This window comes from Arachis duranensis, chromosome 8 (assembly GCF_000817695.3).
Source record: "Arachis duranensis cultivar V14167 chromosome 8, aradu.V14167.gnm2.J7QH, whole genome shotgun sequence".
Lineage (NCBI taxonomy): Eukaryota > Viridiplantae > Streptophyta > Magnoliopsida > Fabales > Fabaceae > Arachis > Arachis duranensis.
This window is the reverse complement of record NC_029779.3, coordinates 7,807,757-7,828,090: the sequence shown is the minus strand read 5'-3', so window position 1 is coordinate 7,828,090 and position 20,334 is coordinate 7,807,757. Positions and strand designations below refer to the sequence as shown.

Below are 20,334 nucleotides of genomic sequence, written 5' to 3'. Positions count from 1 at the left end.
GTGACTACATTTAATAAAAGAAAACCAAAGAAAAAAAAGTTAAAAATATATAATAGAATCTAATAAACTAACCAATAACTCAAAAAATTAATAGAAGACTAAATTATAATATATTTTTGAGTAAAGTTAGGGAACTAAAAGCATATCAACCAAAACCTAGTCAAATATCTTTGGATGAATTCAAAATTTTTATGAGTTAATATATATAGATGTTTCTTCTACTAAGTATTAGAATGTTTCTTTTTCATATTAAATGGATGTTCTTTTATATATTTTTCGAATTTGTGATTGTTAGAAGTGGATAGATTAATGTGAGAAAAAGAGGAAGGTTTTTATAGGTTTTAATTAGGTTTACTTAATCAATTTAAAATTTTAAATTTAAAAAATTTAAAATTAATTAATTATTGATATAAATTAATATAATTTTGTTTAATTTTTGTCTGATAAGCTTTTGGTTCCTTATACTTTTCCTATATTTTTTTAAGATTCTTTGTTTCTTGTTCATAGGTCATTTGGAAAAGCTTTCAATTGGACTATATTCTGTAATTATTTAATTAACAAACATAATATCTTACTTAAACATATGAGATCCTAAATTCAATATGTTGTCTTTGATTTACTATTTTAAAAGAAAAAGAAAATACACTTTGCAATGTATATATCATACATGCCTACAACTTAAATGAAGTGGTAGGTGGTGGTTATTATTTATTTATTTATTTATTCTGGGTTATTTGGTTGGTAGGTTGTTTATCTCAGTGCATGCTTGTGCTTCGAAATATGTTGACCAAATTTACTAGCATTCGTTAGCTGAGAAACTTTTCAACTAGCTTTGTAGAAACTTGAAATTAAGATTATTATTGTGACAGAAAAAAACTAATTAATTCAGTATATATAGTAAAAATAAAATTTTGTAATATATATTATTTCAGTTTGAAAATAGTATTCCAATTTAGAGATTTTATTTTGTTAAGAAATGTTTATTTATTAAAAAAATTTAAATGATTTAATTGTTTTTTCTTTCTAGATCATTCTCCTATATGTTGATAAAGAGATCGAAGAATAATAATAAAAATAATAAAATAATATATATGTTATGAGAGCTTTTTTTTCTGTAAATTATACCTATAGTTTTTTATAACATTCATTTTTTTTTAACAACGTTGCCATACTCAATTTAATCAAAGGTTAAAAAGAAATCCAAATCAAGCAAAAAAATTACTTATAGTCTCATTGACATAATAATATCAAAATAATGAAAATATATGAGGTAAAATTCAAGATCGATCATAATTATCACGGGAGAACTATTTTACCAACCTGGTTGACAAATAAATAGTACACCTTTAAATTGTTATATTCTTTGTTGTCCGTAGCGGTTGATTAGTCAAAACCAACTTTAATTTGTTTCTAATAATAATAATAATAATAATTTTTTTTTTTATATTTGTGAGTATAAAGAATCTTATATAATCATTCAATCTGAATAATATATTTAAATGGATTTTGAATAATTAATTTGAAAATGAGTTATTTAACTATAGTAATATATGATTGAATGTTTATGACTTTATGTAAAACACTTTTATAATAATAATAATAATAATAATGAGGGAGCAACATATTGAAGTGTTTATTTATTACTTTTTGTTTGGTATTGATATTGAATTTTTTTTGGGGCGGGTGGGGCGTGGTCATTGATATTGAAATGTTTATAAGCGCACCTACTTTTACGTTGGGCCATAACACTCATTTCCTACTTTACTGTGGAAGATTCAATAGGGGAATAGACACATTAGTAGTTATGTTATGTGACATATGATATTTTGATAAGAGGTCTATCTATCTGCACTTCCATATGATAGGTAAGGTAACTCACATGCTCAATCAAAGAATCATTCATAACATTTTTACAGAATGTTTTTTTGGGTTGGCAAATAATTTAGATTTTTGAGACTTGATATAAATTAAAATTGAAAACAAATATTAGACTGAGTCTTAGACATAGTCACTTGAAAATGATATGCTACTATGTTTTATTTTATGCCATTTTTTTTAACAAATATTTATAGGTATTAGTTATTCTCATGGAAATAAATAATATAGTATTCCCATGATTTGATAAAATTTAATTATTCCTTGTTGAGGTTGAAAATGAAATATTCTCATAAAATATAAATATATTATTACGTTTCTCAATTGTGTTGGGTGATAATGAACTAAATAATTTCTTAATGTATTTATAAGTGACAAATAGTTTTTTTATTTAACAAATGATTTGTATATTAGGTATGATTTTTTTTTTTGTAGAAACAAGATAATTATTTAGAAAGTATATATAAAAATTAAAACAAATTAGGTTTCTAGATATATATTTTTTTATTATTATTCTTTAAATTTGTCATTGACAAAAAATAAAAAAAAAATCTTAAACTAAAATACTAAATTTTAAATTTATTTTTTAATATTATTTTTATTAACATTATAAACTTTTAGATATTATGTCGAAAATATACATTGTCACCAAGCCAAAGTTACACTTGAAGGGACATTGATTCTTTGTTTCAAAGAAAGGTGGCATTGAAAGATGATAGACAAGTGTGACTTCTCACTTTGGTAATGGTAGATAGGAACCAGCAGGAAATAGATGCTCTGCCAATAAAGCACACAACACTAAAAAGCGTGCTTTGATTCACAGTTGCACCTTCACACATACACATACATAACACATGGTTGTTGGGACACTCAAAAAGCATATGTCATTTTCCCAGAAGAAAAAAAAAGGTGGAGGAGGAAAACATATCATCAATTTGGAATTTTGCACGTTTCTTACTTTGACCAACCAAAAGAGTAAAAATAATCATCATTAAGTTGAATCGAGAGTGAAAATTCATATGCAATTAATTTTATGTGAAATTGTTATTTAAAAATCATTAAATAATAATTTAGTCAAATATATTAAATTAATTAGTGATTTTTAACTAATAACTTCACATGAAAATAATAAATGTAGGTAAGTCTTTACCTTAATCAAAAGCTACCTTCAATTGAAGATGGTAGTGAGGTAGGTAAAGCACACCTACCCCTTCTCTCTCGCGCGCTCTTTTTTTTTTATGACCTAGATTATGAAAAATTTCATATTGGGCTAGTTATATTGTCTGGTCATTTTATGTCTGTTAATTTGAAAACAGAAAGCCGATTGGGCTAGACACGTGAGGCCCATAAATTAATCAACTAGATCTGCTAAAGAAAAAAAAAAGGTTGGCGGTGGCAGAAGGCACGATGCCGTACGAGGGTTTTTCATTTCCCCTTTTGTGCGGTGTTTGTTTCTTGTTGATTTGTGAGAGCAGGTGGTGGTGGAGCTGAAGAGTGAGTGTGAAGAAAGATGTCGTCGACGCTTCTGGAAGTGACACGTGCCTCGCACGAGGAAGTGGAACGGTTGGAAAGGGTGATAGTGAAGGACCTTCAGAATGAGCCAACTTCCAATAAAGACCGCTTGTTTCAGAGCCACCGCGTTCGGAACATGATTGACACCATTACTTCCACCACACACAAGCTTGTAAGTTCTTCTCTCAAACCCTAATTGTTCTCTTTATCCTTTTCTTTGAAGCTGGAATTTTGATTTGATTCGTTTTTTTTTTTATTTATTTTATTTTCCAGATTGAGATATATGAGGATAATGACAATGCCAGGAAGGACGAGATTGCTGCACTCGGAGGTCAAACTGCTACTGGAGTCAACAATGTATTTAGTGCGTTCTATGATCGTCTCAAAGAGGTTATTCCTTTTTTATTTTCTTTTCTTAGGATTTATTTATTTATTTTATATGGAGAGGTTTAAGTTGGCTCGTTTTTTTTTAAGAAGTTACTGGATAATTGAACATGCTGAAGCTGATTTCACTATTTTATTATTCTGTTGATCGTAATTGTTAGTTCATGCTTATGTATGTTTTAGTAAATTGGTTTATATGGTGATGTGTGCGCGTGTGCAGATACGAGAGTATCACAGGAAGCACCCGGTTGCCCGGGTTGTTGATGCTAATGATGATTATGAAGCACTCCTTAAAGAAGAACCTCAAATTGAGTTTAGTGGAGAGGTCTGTCATCTTTCCTGTCTCTCTCTCTTTAACCCTGACTATTATTGCAGTGATTGAAAGGGGAGACCAATGCACAGTTGCAAATTTTGTTTAGAGAATAGATATGTTTTTGTGATAATCAATGAGTGCACTGAATAACATGAAAAATATTAAGAACGATGTTTGCTTTAAGTGAGATTAAACCTGGGTTGGCGACATGGCGCGCAGATGAATATGCTATTCCCACACACACACACACACACACACACACAGTTGATTGAGCCTTTTGGTAGTCTGCATGTGTATGGAAAGCATGGAAGAGATCCTTCTGCAGGGTACCTTTTAGTTGGAGGCAATGAGTATGCAAAATGAAATATTATGTACTCTAGTGTTAGTTGAGATAATGTCACATTTCAACCTGATCTGGTTATTGATTCCGTGAATATTTTGTTCCAGGAAGCTTTTGGCCGATACTTAGATATGCATGAGCTGTACCATCAATATATCAATTCAAAATTTGGAGAGCCAATTGAGTATTCTGCGTATCTTGATATTTTCCCAGAGGCAGACAAGATTCCACGCAAGAAGAAAATGACAAGGTGATTGTTTCAGTTGTTTTTATCATTTGACATCTGCATGCATCCTAGTCATTTTAATGGAATTTGCATATCTGTCTGAGCTTTTGCCTTTCAATTTCAACAGGCAGTACAGAGAATATATGGAGAATCTTTTGGAGTATCTTTTGTATTTTTTCCAGCGGACAGAGCCCCTGCAAGATGTTGATCGAATTTTCTCGAAGGTTGTTTAATTCTACATAATTTTTAGCTCAACTTTCTTTTTAAAGCAATTTCATTTAAGTTTTTTTTAGGTCTCCAAAAAGTAACGCTCTATGTAGTTCCAAGATTTTTGGAGTCCATACTTAAGAAATCTCCACTTTACATGATCTGAATTTTCACTTTATTGAAATCTAGTGTTATTTTTTTTAATTGTGAAAATGTATTCTGATTATTTTTTGTATTTCTTGTGTCAATCTATTATATTTTTATATCCTTCTATTAATATACTTTTTTACTATATGAGAATGGATCAATCAACTTTTTCATGTAAGATACTTAAACCTGAATTCAAATTTTGAATTAGTGAAATAGTGCTGAAATCCCATACATGACTGGTGGAAATATGATCTTGAAATTAATTTTCAAAGAGATTCTATGATTTTAGTAGTTTATGCTTTCTTTCTATTCTCAAATACAGCTTACAATTGCCTTCTTCTGTAGTTCCTGCTTCATGTCTCAAGCCTGTTCCTTATTGTATTATCTGAAGTAATGCTGAGTTTAAATTGCATTACTATTGGCTTGCAAGAAATTTTCTAACAATTAACTTCAATACTTATATGATTTTGTTTTATTGTGAGTTTTTTCTTTTTGGGATTGAGATCTAACATAGTTGTGGCAGGTAACAACTGAATTTGAAGAAAATTGGGCTGCTGGAAAGGTACACGGATGGGAGAATGAAAATCAGGAGAATGGACACGCACCTGCTCAGCATGCTGCACTTGATCTTGATTATTACAGTACAGTTGAAGAGCTGATGGAAGTGGGTCCTGAAAGGTTAAAGGAGGTACTATAAGACTAAATACTGTCTATGATCTATCCATCTATCTTTCGATATATCTAATCAAATTTTTCCTGTCCAGTTTCTACCATAGTATTAAAATATAATTAACTTAATGACTAGCAATGTTGAGTATCTTTCATTGGCACTCTTTGGTTTCAGTTATTTCTAGTGTTCTCATCATGTGTCCTTTTTTCTTCCCTGCTCCTTGATGTGGTAGGGACTTGCAGCATTAGGACTTAAGACTGGTGGCACCATTCAGCAACGTGCAGAGAGACTCTTCCTCACAAAGGTAATTTGTACTCCTTTATGAAGTAGAAGGATACACTTCCAGTGGCTTTTATATTCAAATCCTGTATGCTTCATCTCCAAATTTGGTTGATGCTTTTGCTCCTGGAATTTTTATTGAATTTGTTTTGCATTCTAATAAAAACTATGTCTGTACAATTTTGGTTGACTGACTGACATAGCAAATTTTCTTTCGTTTTTGTTCATTATGCAGCACACACCTCTTGAAAAACTGGACAAGAAGCATTTCGCTAAGGGAGCACGTGCTTCAGAGAAAAAAGGGGTTGCTCCAGTTCCACAAGAAGATGCAAATTCAAAAGAAATTGCATTAATGGAGGCCAAAATGAAGAAGCTGTGTGATTTGTTAGAAGAGGTTTGTATCTGTTGCTTATTTCCTTTAATTATTCCTTTGATGTCTTAGCTTCAGTGGTTTGGGCATATATATTGATCCTTGGTATAAAATGTTAACTTCTGTTCTATCTACTCATATAACTTTATTAACCTTTCTGCAGACTATTGCCCGAACAAAAGACAATGTCGTAAAGAAGCAAGCGCTGACGTATGAAGAAATTGAAGCAGAACGTGAGGAGGTGAGTGAAAGCTATTCAATAACCTCCAAAAGTTAAAAGAGATATATTACATTACGCAGAAGATAATTTCATATTTTTCGTCTGTTTACTGCCATTTAATTTTATTACTTGTTCCATCCAACTATACGCTTAAAAAAAAAAATTCAGGTGATTTGTACAATGTATAGCTCATATATGATTGCATTTACTTTTGATACTTGCCAGGAAGAGACACAAGAGGACACTGAAAGTGAAGATGAGGAGCAGCAGATATATAATCCCCTAAAGTTGCCAATGGGATGGGATGGGAAGCCCATACCTTACTGGTTGTACAAGTTGCATGGTCTTGGTCAGGTATCATTCGTTTGTCTTTCACTTGGAAACTGAAACTCGTATGTTTCTCACTAGACATCTCAAGTAGTTGCAGGTAGAAAATGTTTCGCTTTCAAAAGAGAGAGCTTATAGAAGTCAGTTAGTCAGTTATTGTTATAATCTATATGCCATCACAAGATACTTCCAGTATAAATAATATGATATGCATCCTGCAGGAATTTAAGTGTGAGATATGTGGGAACTACAGTTACTGGGGGCGTCGGGCTTTTGAACGTCATTTTAAAGAGTGGCGCCATCAGCATGGCATGCGATGCCTTGGTATACCAAATACCAAAAATTTCAATGAGATCACATCAATTGAGGTATTGCTTTTATTTTATTTTATTTGACTTTTTGTATTTCCCTTGTCGTCATGTAGCATGGCATTAAAATGTCCAGTTAATGGTAGTGTACTAGTGTTTTAGTGCTGCCACCCCTTGGTCTTTTTATAATGCTCGACTTCAAATCGAATTTAGCTTACTTTCACCATGAAATCTATTCTCTGGGAGTCTGCAGTTCTCCTTAATTTCCCCCTCACTGGTAACATTGTGTGATACAGGAAGCAAAGGAACTTTGGAAGAAGATACAGCAAAGACAAGGAGTGAACAAGTGGCGCCCAGATTTGGAAGAAGAGTACGAAGACAAGGAAGGGAACATCTATAATAAGAAGACTTACACTGATTTACAGCGACAGGGACTCATATGAAGAGAAAGAAGCTTTGACATTCCTTTGGTGCTGGCTCTGAGAAGCCAAAACAACTGTATTTTTTGTCAAGTTAATAGGCCAATATTTGTAGCTGAATCAAATTGTTCACTAGCAGAGAGTAGAATGGGGGTAAACAAGGATCATTTTCTAGCGGATTGGGTTACACTTTCATAAGTTTTGATCGTTAGTCTGACCAGAAGGTTGTAACAGTGTGTTCTCTACTTCTCTTTGGTGCTATTAAATATCTCTTAGTTTGTTGTAGATTCGGTGAAAGATCTCGTCATGGTACTCCACATGAACAAAATGTGGTAGAGGTTGGAGTAGTATTGAATGGGCACCATACTTATCTCTATTAATTTAAGGTGCTAAACCATAAAAAATTATTTGTTCATTAATGTCCTTCTATACGCATAAAGTATTTAGGGATTCAAATGGTAAATTAAGTGTCCACCCAAAAATAATATTTCTTTCAAATTCTAGAATTATATGCTTATCTGTGGAGCTTTTGGACTCCGTATATATTATTTACGGTTTTAAACTCATTAGAAAAAGATAGACATGAGATAATAAATACTTCGAGAAGGTCTGTTTTAGAGTAAATTTATACGGAATTTCACATTGGATGTTTTCTTGGCAAATTTTTAATTTCTAAAAGTTTTTGAAAAATATTATGATATTCTCGTCAAATATATTATTTTTTTGTTGAATTAATTTTTTAATATACGTGTTAGATAAATGAATTCTAATAAAATTTATTACATGACAATTAAATCTTTAAACGAGGGAGAGATCCATCTATTTAACTGTGTAATTCTCACATTTTCAAAATAATAAAAATTCAATGAAAATAAAAGAATTGATGCTTTGGTAATTAACAAAAGATTGATAAGAAATTAATCTCGGATCAAGATTGTTATAAGAGAGTTTTATAAAGATTTATATCATCAGGAGAGAACCGACTGGTGAATCGGATTGATGAAGAAGAGTCTGTAACATTGGAGAGAATACCAACAATGGAGGAGATTAGAGAGGAGGTTTTGCGTTTGGAATTGTAAATCATCCAAGGCTTCAGGAAGTGATGAGTATAATATAAATTTTATTAAGAAGTGTTGAGATGAGATTGCTCCAGAGTTCACGACAGCTGTACTAGATTTTTTTCGGTCATCAAGGTTGCCTTCTGACTCCAATATTACTTGGGTGACCCTTGCACCTAAGTACACGGGAACCAAGGAGATCAAGGACCTCCGGTCGATCAACATGGTAAGTTGCGTGTACAAAGTAATTTCCAAAGTGATAGTTAGAAGGATGAGATAAGTGATGCCAGGTATAGTAGGGGAGACTCAGAGCGCATTTGTGAAGGGTCGGAAAATACATGATGGGGGCACTTATTGCATGCGAACAAAAAAAGAAAGCGACAATCATTTAGACTTTCAGAAGGCTTATGATCGGGTAAAATGGAGTTTTGTGAATATTGTGCTACAGAAGATGAGTTTTGGTTGGAGATGGAGGGAATGGGTTAAGGAGTGTGTTGGTATAGCGTCTATGTTGATTCTGATAAATGGCCCACCATCTAAACCTTTTAAGATGGAGAGGAGTTTGAGACAAGGTGATCCACTGTCTCCTTTTTTGTTTTGTTTTGGTTCTTGATGTTTTGCATAGGATGGTAGCAGAGTCAGTCAGTAACAGACATATTTTGCCGCGACTGGTTGGTAAGGACAATATAGAGTTCTCACATATCCAATTTGCAGATGACATTATATTGTTCTGTCCACCCGATGAGGAGACAATCAGAAATTATGCCAGGTTGCTAAGGTGTTTTGAGGTGATGTCGGGGTTAATTATTAACTTTGATAAATTAAGTTTAATCCCAATCAATTATGAATAGTAGTGGACTCACAACATATGCAACTTATTGGGATGTAAGGAGGCTAACCTTTCAGTAAGATATCTTGACATTTCTTTAGGAGCGAACCCAAGGCTGGTCAAGACTCGGAAATCGATAATTGATAAGGTTGAGGAGAAGTTCGGCTTGTGGAAGGCAAAAGTGCTCAATAATGTGGGTAAGTTAGTCCTTATTAAATCTGTGTTGAATAGCTTGTCGGTGTACTATTTGAGCCTGTATAAGATGCCGAAGGCAGTGGTAGAAAAGTTGATCTCATTGCAAAGAAAATTTCTATGGAGCAAGGAGGAAGGTAGAAATAGTTTGGTACTAGTTAAGTGGGAAGTGATTCAGGCCCTTAAAAAGGTGGGTGGGTTGGGGGTAAGTGATGCCGTGGTTAGAAACACTGCACTCATTTTCAAGTGGTGCTGGCGTTTTTCAAAAGAGGAGTGTCTATTATGCAAGAGAGTTGTATCCTCCTGCTATAACTTGAACCCAAATGATATGTTATCAGTTCAGACATTACCTATTAGAGGGGGATCTATGGAAGGATATCTGTCAGTTGAAGTTCAAGGATAGTAATGTGAGAGATAAGATGATTGTTGGGTTGTCTATGGAGGTGGGTGATAGAAGGAGAACTCGATTTTGGGAAGATGTCTGGTTATAAAGTGGTTCGTTAAAGATGAATTTTCTGAGACTTTTTTCTGTTTCAAACCAAAGAGGATATGTCATAGGAGATTGTGAATTTTTGGATGGATTAGAGTGGATTTTGAACTTTAAGGCCTGTAAAGTTAGCATATGATAAGCAAGACAGAGTTGTTTGAAAGTTTGACAAGAAAGGTATTTTTTCAACTAACTGTTTTGTGCAGGTGATGCAGTCAGAAACTCTTCCGGAGGATATCACCAGCTACAATTTCACCAGAACCATATGGAAATTTTTGATTCTGCTACGAGTGGAGTTATTTATTTTGTTTGCTTTGATAGGAAGAGTAAATATTAAAAAAAATATTGTATAGATTGGAAATTATTAGTTATGGTGATAACATGTGTGTATTATATAAAAAAGACGTTGGAACATATTCACCACTTATTTCTTGGTTGTGAGTTTACTTAGCAGGTGTGGTGTCAATGGCTATCTGACTTTGGGAAATCGTGGTCTGTTCCGGGTTCACTAAAAAATATTTTGAGAGTTGGAAATGTGTTGTGAATAGAAAGGAGGAGCGCAATAAGTAGCTCATATGCTTCTTTGCGGTTATTTAAAACGTTTTGTTAGAGAGGATCGGACGGATTTTTAACAACAAAAAAGGGGGTGCATAAGAGGTGTTTCATAAATTTTTAACCAATCATAGAGAGTTAAGTAGTTTGAATCATTTTTATTGTTGATCATAATACCAGAGATGACACTAGGCATAGTTTTTGTTTATATTTCTTTACATGTTGATGTTTGAAGTTTTAGTTCTTTTGTCACTTCATTATATTGTATTGAGTTCCCTTGTTAAAAAAAAAAATTTGAGTATTTCTTTCTAGCTGTACACTTGTTTAATCCAGGCAAGTCGAAAATGTTGTTGAAAGATGATTGGTGCTACAGTCGTTGCACTCAGTACCCCAAGAAGGACGAAGTTAAAAAGCGTTTATTATTCATGATGTGATCGAGTTGATTAATAATTTCTTTTCGAGGTATTTAAAAACAATAGCAAATTCTTCTCTCATTCAACCTATTTGGTTTACAATTAGAGCGGGAGTTAAACCCCACTTTGATCCCTAAAATTGGCGAGTTGTATTGATTTGGTCCCTGACTTCTCAATTGCCATAATTTGATCATTTAGATTTAAAAAAAATGCACCAATATAGTTTCTCGTGTATCTTTCGTCGTCGGAACTCAACAGTGTTAATAGCGTAGCTCAAGCCTTATCACGTTAGACATATTAAAACAACGTGATATGTATTTTAGTGCTAAAGAATGTACTAAATGACGTCGTTTGAGGGTTTGAACAATATTAAAAACGTTATACCCCTCTTTTTTAATATTGTTTAAACCCTGAAATAATATCATTTAGTGCTCTTTTAACATCACAACGTGTACAACGTCGTTTTAATATATTTAACATGATAAGATTTGAACTATCTCACTAATGACATTTAGGAGGAATTATATTGGTACACTTTTTTAATTTAAAAGATCAAATTATAACAATTAAAAAATTAAAAACCAAATTAATACAACTCATCTTTTGTAACTACAATGTTTGTTGTTGCACCTCTTGAGTGAATAATTGTGAAACTTAACTCCATTTAGTTTGACACATATGATATAAAATAGCTTTTATATGACAATCATATCATTAATTAGTTGATAAAATATTTTTTAATCTATATACTTACATAACATGTGTCCTTAAGGTATATGATAAGTTATCAATAAAAAATAAATATATTAAAAATTTTAATCTTGTATATTTTTAATAATTTATTTTTAATTTATAAATTTAATATATATTCTTAAAAGACAAGATAGATAAATCCTATTTTATATTATATTTATTATGTTATTTTTTATGTTGAATATTTTCATTATTTTTATACTTATTTTTTTAATTATCTATATATTTTCACTCATTTACATTATAACAAACATATGTAATTAGTTTTAGTTTAAAATTTATAATAATCCCGTGCATCACAAGAATCACCCAAGATAAAGATAAACTAAGGACATTTTTTTGTCAGTATTATAAATCAGGATTACTATACATTCAAGTATTTTTTTTATCTAAATTTATTCAAATAGATCCAACACCAACAAAAATCACTCTTATTAAAAGAGTCATTACACGCGCTTTTTCTTCTTCTCCTCCTCCGCGCTTCTTTCAAATACACGCATACGTCATCTTTTTCTTTCAAATTCACGCATACCTCCTCTTCTTCTGCTTCTCCTCCTTCTTTTCTTTTTCTTCTTCTCCTCCTCTTTTGTTATCGTCATTACCAATAACACCAATATTTTGCTAATGGATTATTTTTTCAATCGAATTGAATGGAATGCAATTGCTAAATTGAATTGAATGGACGCAGTTGTTTTGAATTGAATTGAATTGATAATCTCTAAATTATACACACAGGTGTTTTGAATTTGATTTTATATAATGGATAATGTTCTATTCATTTAGTACTATACAATTATTTCACCTTAATAACGTATTCGGTTCATTATGCAGAAATCTGTTTTAAATTTAATTTTATATAATGGATAATATTCCGTTCATTGAGTACTATACAATTGTTTCACCTTAATAACGTAATTGTTTCACCTTAATAATATATTCGGTTCATTATGAATTGAATGGACTCGGTGTTCTGAATTGAATTGATAATCTCTAAATTGCAGACACATGTGTATATAATGGATAATGTTCCGTTCATTTAGTACTATACAATTGTTTCACCTTAATAACATGTTCGATTCATTATGCAAAAGCCTGTTTTGAATTTGATTTTATATAATGGATAATATTCCGTTCATTTAGTACTGTACAATTATTTCACCTTAATAACATGTTCAATTCATTATGAATTAAATTGAATTGTTTTGAACTAAACAAACACATGTGTTCTGAATTGAATTGATAATTTTTAAGAGGAGAAGAAGAAAGAAGAGGAGAAGAAGAAAAGAAAAAAAAATCTGCATATGCAAATTTAAAAGAAGAAGAAGAAAAAGAAGAAAGATGAGAAGAAAAAGGGAAGAAGAACCTGCACGAATTTGAAAGAAGAAGAAGAAAAAATACAAGATGGAAGAGGAGGAAAAGGAAAAAAAGGGAAAAAAAACACGTGATTTAAAAGCGTGATTTAAAAGGTTACAACAACTTCGATAGACGTAAATAAAGATTTTACTTGAACGTAAAACTTTATTCTTTATAAATAGGCTTGTAAAACTTTGAACCCCTATTCTTAAAAGAAAAAATATAATGACAAATATAAGTTTAAATTTTAAATACAAAATGTGTAAAAAATATTTAATCAATTTGATATTTAAGTAATAAATTTAAAAACTAATTATTTTTCCAAACAATACACAATGAATTATTTGTATAAAACTCTTCTGTACTGACAGTATATAAAAAAATAAATTATTTGTGTAAAACTCTTGGCTACTATTAGCATATGAAAATTAAATTCATATATTAAAATGAAACCCAGGTTATGAGCCTCACTAAACCTAAAAACCAGAAAATAAATGTCAATTCATCATTAATCATTAAAACAGGAGTATTATTCGGATAATTAAAGGAAGCAAGGTAATTTTGTAAGTTTGGGAAGAGACTAAAAATTATGGACGGCAAAAAACCAGACCCCTCCTATAAATACAAAAATAAATTCTCTCTGATTCAATTGATAGCACATTTAATATTGTCAAGTATAACCTCTTATCATGTAAAACCAAGAAAAAGCATATAAAAGAAAATATTCCATGCTAAAAAACCACTTTGAATTGAAAAAATCAATAAATAAAAACTCCATTCCCTATACCAGCTAAGATTTTATTTGAAAAAGGTTCTGTAAATGCATGAACCATGAGAACTGTAATCTTAGTGCATTTATGCAGCAGGAGAGAAACTCGGCGGAAAAAATACTTCATGTAATGCTCATGGAAAAATTTTAAATAGGGAGAATGCAATGCAGACACATGCATGCAGGGCTCTTCAAAACGCCATACTAGGGGAACAGGAATTGCATTTCCTTTTATTTTCTCGCTCAAAATAGAAGCAACATAAAAGGGGATGAAATTAAACCTAATGGATAAAAAGCAATAGAAGATAAAGAAATTGTCTCAATGTGTACTTTCAGGAGAATGATGTATCCGGCTTAAAATTAGCGACTCAGACTCATTTGAACCGGGCATCAAAGCATCACAAGCTTTGGGGGACCTATCCTCAAAATTTAAGGGATTAACCTTTGTATCATCAAAGCTCAGTTTTTCATCTGCACAATGGGCATCAACAGATTTAACTTCGCTATTCATATCATCACCATCTTCAAGCAAAGTGGCAGTTGGCTGAGCTTCATTCTCAGATGCAATGGAGTGATTTTGATTTTCATTCGCATCTCCGGAATGGGCATTATCAGAGGTGATTTTTTCCTCTTTTTCACAGGAACCAGCTAAGGCTTCTTGGTTCTCAAGCTCTGCAGATGGACCAGACATGCCAGTGTTTAAAGAGTGGTGGATACCGTCATCATCTTGCTCCATTTGACTGCTGGTATTATTGATCTCTTCCAGATGCTCCTTTGGAGAAGAAAGGATTTCTACTCTCTCTTGTTCTTCTGTCGGGATCGGCATATCTTTTTTTCCATCAGAAGCTGATACAGAAACCTGCCTATCCTCTAAACTGGGAATAGGAACTGACTCATCCACTTGCATCTGGTTGGAATCGGCAGCAATATCTACCGCGTTCCCATTAGGCAGTTTCACCCCCCTCTGCTTCTTGTAAAGGTCTATTGCTTTCTGCAAATTCAAGAATATGTTCACCCATCAAGACTAAGAACTTAATATTTATGGATTTATTGGGCTTAACAAAATATAAGTTATGATGCTCAACTTCATTAAGACAAGGCTAACTTCTAAAATATAAGTAATTTCTATAATATAGTAAGTTACACTGTTCAAACACTATAGAGAAAACAAACATGAATTCATTAACAGACAATAAAGGCACACAGAATTTTAACAGGTCAAGTAGATTATACCTGGAAGATAGAATTATCAATTACTGGGAAAGGAAAATGCCTTGATATAGTGGCTGAATATTTCAGTCGTGCTCCAGAAGCATTCTGTCAAATCGGGGAAACTGATGATGTCAGGGAAGATTTATTGCATTTACGTAATAAAAAACAACAGCTTCAACTTATATATTTGTACCAGATTGTGGAAGTCAAACAGGCCTCAGAACACAACCACCTGCCACCCACCACACAAAAGATAAAAAGGTCAACTACGGCATGAGTTTTCAAAAGAATTTATACCTTCAAGGACAGTTCTGTACTAGCGTCTGCATCAACCGGTGCATTCTTGTTAACATTTAGAGCAGACATACACTGGTCATACAAATCTGGCTGAACCAACTCCACTGAAATGTCAAGCTTGGAAAGGTAGAAACGGCTCAAAAGAGAGGTATTGTCACTTGGTGTTGGTGTTGAAACATCAGGCACATTTTCAAGACCAGCCATGTTCACAGTAACTTTTGCTGGAGAACTGAGGCTGGAAAACTTTGTCCCAGGAGGTTTCTCATCAAATTCATCCTTGTTGGGTTCATCATGAGACATCTGAGTAGTCTGATCAGTCGAACCATTATCAATCAGGGGTGGACCTGATTCATCTTTGCAGGCTGGGGAAGGCAACTCCTTCTTCGAGTCAATATTTTGTTCCTTCCAAGTCTCCGAACCAGCTTCCCATCCATGATTATTTGTTGAATGTCTATTCCTGTCCCAATCAGAACCACCGTACATGTGAGGATCATCTCTGAAGACACCATTATTACCATCCCATCCATGCAAATGAGCAGGTCCGGCTCCATCCATCAAATTCTGCCACCCAAGTGGACGCAAGTGACCTGGAAATCTATCAGCATCAGCAATATGGTAAGGAATGCCTGCATGGTTAACCTCCATTCCAGGCCTAACACCAAAGAGAGGCTGAGATGTAAACTGTGGCATCATTGCTTGAAAACCTCCATGTGCTGGCCCAGGTGGGAATGGAACAAATCCATTCGGTACAGGTGAATTCCAGTTTGGTACTGCCCTCCATGAATTGCCACCATGCAATCTTCCAAAACCAGGCTCACTACTTCTTCTGTATCGATTATTGGAGTTATCTCTAACATCATCATCTAATGAACCCATATATGGTCTCTCTAACGCAGCCCTAAAGGCAGGTGCAGGTGGAATCATTGACGAATTGCTTTGACTGGTCCTTCCATATAAAGATGAGTCTGCTTGAGATGGCTCATCCAATAGTGATTTCTCTACAGTCGACTCCCGACCAGGTCTATCATCATCAACACTGTTCTTCCTTCCACTTTCATCAGTTTCATGATTTCGCTTAGCATTGCTTTTATTAGGATACCTGCGCTCAATGCTTGTAGATGAAGGAGATCTTTCTCTCAGTCCCATGGGTGAAACCTTGGCACTAGAAGACCTTTCAGTTGGCAGGTCTCCTACAGAACCTTCATCCATTTTATTGGGTTTTTCCATTAATTTGTATTTAGGGCCTCTCTCTGACATCCCAGAGTAAACCTCTCTTGAGCCTTTGGTTCTCTGTTCCATTGTTAAGTCCCTATACTTTGAATCTTCACCACTTGCATTTCTGAAAGATGAAGAAAATGGAAACCAATTACAATTGATTCCCCTTATTAGAGTTCCATAAACAAAAACAAAAGTTGGTCACATCAAGAAAATTTAAATTGTGCAAGCAACATTTCAACTGTGACCGACAAACTCAGGTTGATCAGTTCCCCTTTTGACAACGTTATGATTATTTTAAAGCATTTGTCATATTTAAAATGATAACTGTCAACACCAATCGCCAACATAATCATTAAAGAAAATGTAATCACAGGACACATTTATTCAGTAAAGCTTCTTTGGAGTATGACATCTCTTTACCAGCACTGATGATATAACACTGCTTTCAAAACAGAACTACCCAAATAACCTCGAGGGGTAAAAGGAATAAAATAGTACATATCTGGGGAGGGAATTCCAGCTAAAACACTACTGTGAACATTGGCTTAAAATGTTCCAACCAAAAGATTCAAGATAAGTAAGCCAGAAGCAGTACCTATGTTCATCCTTGCCAATGTGCGTGCTAGGTGATCTGTGTCTATTGCTAGTCCCAATTGAATCAGGATGAGTTTGCCGAGGTTGGGATCTTCCCCTGTCTACATCAGAATCAGCTTTACTGCTGCTCAAACTCCTCTTCTCAGCATCAGAATAATGGCTCTTAACAACTCTAGATTTAGAATCAGTATAACCATCACGATCATCCAAAGTTCTTTTCTTTGTCCCACCCTCTTTGCTTCTGCCAGTTCTGTCATCCACATGTGACCCATCACGATCACGGTGACGATCATGGTCTCTGTCTCGTTCACGATCCCATTCCCAATCTCGATCTCTGTCATAATCACGATCTCTGTCAAGATCATAATCACGATCGCGATCAGATTCCCGTTCACTGTGACGCTCACGCTCACGAACAGATTCTGAATCACGGTCCGCATCACGATCACGATAATGGTTCCGGTCACTCTCTGGAAGCTTGGTTCTCTTTTGTCGTGATTCTAAATTATGCTTCTCTTCCCTACCATGTTTCTCATCAGATCTAATGCTATTATGATCTTTTGAAGGGCGCTCATCTCGTTGCTTTTCATGTCGATGTTTGTTCTCCCTTTCCATCTCATCCCTATTCTTGTCTCTATGTTTCTCATCTTTTCTCCTATCATCCTTCTTCTTTCCATCTTTGTCATCTCTAGAGGACAAATGCCTGTCATAACCATCTCCAATTTCATCTTGGTGCTTATCACTATCACCATATTCATCCCTTTTCTTCCTCATTCTCCTCTCAAGCTGGTTATCCAGTTCAGGGCTTTGCAGATCATCTATTTTCATTGAGTCTGCAATAAGGCATAGCCACATGGAACAAAATAAGTATTTAAATAACCACAGAATTCACATCCATAACCATAAATATCAGAGGATAAAGCTTGTTTGCCATCATTTTGTTGGTGCAAAGTATAACATTGCTAATCCCAAAGGTTCAATCGGGCAACAATTGGGTCCATGATGTCGCCAGATGTATCCCACATGATATTATTCAATTTAACTGATGTATGAAATACGTAAGTTCTTTTTGTTAAACTTGCAAGTTCAAAACAAAATATTTACTGAATACCAATCATGTTTTCTAATGACACAGATGGGTAGTAGCACAAAAAAGATTAAAAAAAATAGACATCTATTTGGATACAATGGTCTAATAACTTGAACAAATTACAAGGAAGATTTTGACTCCCAACACCAAGAAGTTGAACCAGACTCATCAGATATTTCTGAGTGGCCAACAGATTTTCACAATGAAAATATTCAAAAGAGAATATGCTAAATTTTTTCCTTCTTTTTTTGGTATATCAGGAATAAAAGTTGGTATTTTGTGAGCATCTTTAAGAGCACTTTATGCTTGATTCATTACTTCCATAAATGAAGGAAAACGAATTTTTAAAATCAGCCCCACTAATTTATGGCACATTGATAGAAGGTAAATGTGATAAAAAGAGATAAGCAAGACGACATGAAAACTCAAGGAAAAAACAGAGCAAGTATACTGATTGTAGAAACATTTAAAACCACATTATTCGAATAAAGCTTTGAAGAGTCTCTTAAACCAGACAAGAATATTTCCCTAAAGAAACCAAGGATGAAGATTCAATCCTATACCATAGGAGCTCTAAATGTAATAGTGTCTTGAGCAGTGTGCTTCAAGAAAATATACCAAAAGACCACAAAATGCTCATTACTGGAATAATTGCCCTACTTACAAGCTAAATAGGTAAGATTCACTTTTATAAAATTTAAATTAAAAAACAAGCACAGCAGTAAGCGGGCAACCACAGGTTCATTTAAGTGAAAACACAAATCAGATTTAAACTAATGCACAAAAGAACTGTCACTCATAATTCAAACAACTAATTTTATGCATATAGGCAAAGTAACCACACAATCATCTGAGTTCATTAGGCGAAACCAAGTTTTCCATTAAGATTGGAGATCCAGTTGTACCAAAGATCAATTCAAATCCACCAAAACATCAGATAAAGCAAACTTGCAGAGGAAATATTACTTGGATGATATATGGATCAGTCTGACAACTGATACATGGTAAAGAATTCAAATCATCTCAAAAGAGAAAAAAATGGGACCAAAATATTATGTGCAGCACCCTGGATTGAATTAATACTTAACTGAAAAAAAATTCAAAAGAATCTCTGTGTAATTGAGGCACAGCACCATCGAAATATAATATCACTATTAATATTCCAATCACTATATAACAATTTATTTTTATATTTTTGGATACAAACTAAATAACTAGAAGGAAACCTGGATTCCAGAAAAACACAAACACACAAAATGAGAAAGAATGTGAGGGACATCTTCACAAGTTCTACAGTCACTTTCCCACAACCCTTTACAAGAGAAAGGAAAATCTGGAACCGGTGGAAAAAGTAGAGGAAGACAAGGGTAAGTTTGTGGACATATGTATGGGAAAATAGAAAAAGTGGAATTTGATGTTTAAAGTAATGCTGTCATTAGCCGCTAGAGAAAATGGCAATATCCAATTCCTGAATTTTGCTCACGATCTTTTAACCTTTTAGGCTGAGAGACGCCAGCAATATACCCAACGGGTTGCTTATAAATCTACACTTATTGAATCACTCAACCTTTATCTAAAAGCATAACACACAGACACACACAGATGAAAGCACAAACACAGTTCCGGAGAATGAGGCTAATCCATCTTAAAATGATTGTAACAAATGTGCTTCAGTCCAAATGACGTGACATTCGTAACAATGCAATGAAGAACACAAGCAACACAAACCAGTTAGTTCCAAGTTACCTTACCATTATTTTCAAACCCATGCTTTGGCGCGCGCTGTTCTTCCTCATCAACCGAATCCTCGCTCCTACCTTCTCCTCTGGACTTCCTCTCCTTCTCCGACCAGCCTTCCCTGCTCTCTCTCCGCCCCGAAGACGAATCCTTGTGCTTCCCTTCGCCCTTTCCACTGCT

The 20,334-nt window shown here is 33.7% G+C and overlaps 2 protein-coding genes across 2 annotated transcripts in view; one reads left to right on the top strand and one right to left on the bottom strand.

Annotated features, from left to right (window-relative positions):
- Positions 1-3,257: 3,257 nt before the first annotated feature.
- On the top strand, positions 3,258-7,885 carry LOC107460508 (splicing factor SF3a60 homolog). Its single transcript, XM_016078875.3, has 12 exons — positions 3,258-3,559; positions 3,661-3,777; positions 3,992-4,096; positions 4,532-4,674; positions 4,778-4,874; positions 5,531-5,695; positions 5,910-5,981; positions 6,192-6,350; positions 6,490-6,567; positions 6,772-6,900; positions 7,095-7,241; positions 7,478-7,885. The coding sequence occupies exons 1-12, from the start codon at positions 3,386-3,388 to the stop codon at positions 7,622-7,624; spliced, it is 1,533 nt and encodes a 510-aa protein (XP_015934361.1). The 5' UTR covers positions 3,258-3,385; the 3' UTR covers positions 7,625-7,885.
- Positions 7,886-14,211: 6,326 nt separating this feature from the next.
- Positions 14,212-20,334, bottom strand: part of LOC107460500 (uncharacterized) — a gene marked incomplete in the record, with an annotated part of 6,997 nt that continues 874 nt past the window's right edge. Inside the window, 5 exon segments of the mRNA XM_016078864.3 lie at positions 14,212-14,997; positions 15,240-15,323; positions 15,516-16,854; positions 17,329-18,160; positions 20,169-20,334. Of these exon segments, the coding sequence (XP_015934350.1) occupies positions 14,326-14,997; positions 15,240-15,323; positions 15,516-16,854; positions 17,329-18,160; positions 20,169-20,334 (3,093 nt within the window).

What these genes read in the sequence shown, in the direction of transcription:
- LOC107460508 (XM_016078875.3), top strand. Translation starts at nt 3,386, where the DNA reads ATGTCGTCGACGCTTCTGGAAGTGACACGTGCCTCGCACGAGGAAGTG. An exon ending in AGAGACTCTTCCTCACAAAG is followed by an intron (nt 5,982 to 6,191) that starts GTAATTTGTACT and finishes TTCATTATGCAG; the next exon opens with CACACACCTCTTGAAAAACT. An exon ending in TTGAAGCAGAACGTGAGGAG is followed by an intron (nt 6,568 to 6,771) that starts GTGAGTGAAAGC and finishes GATACTTGCCAG; the next exon opens with GAAGAGACACAAGAGGACAC.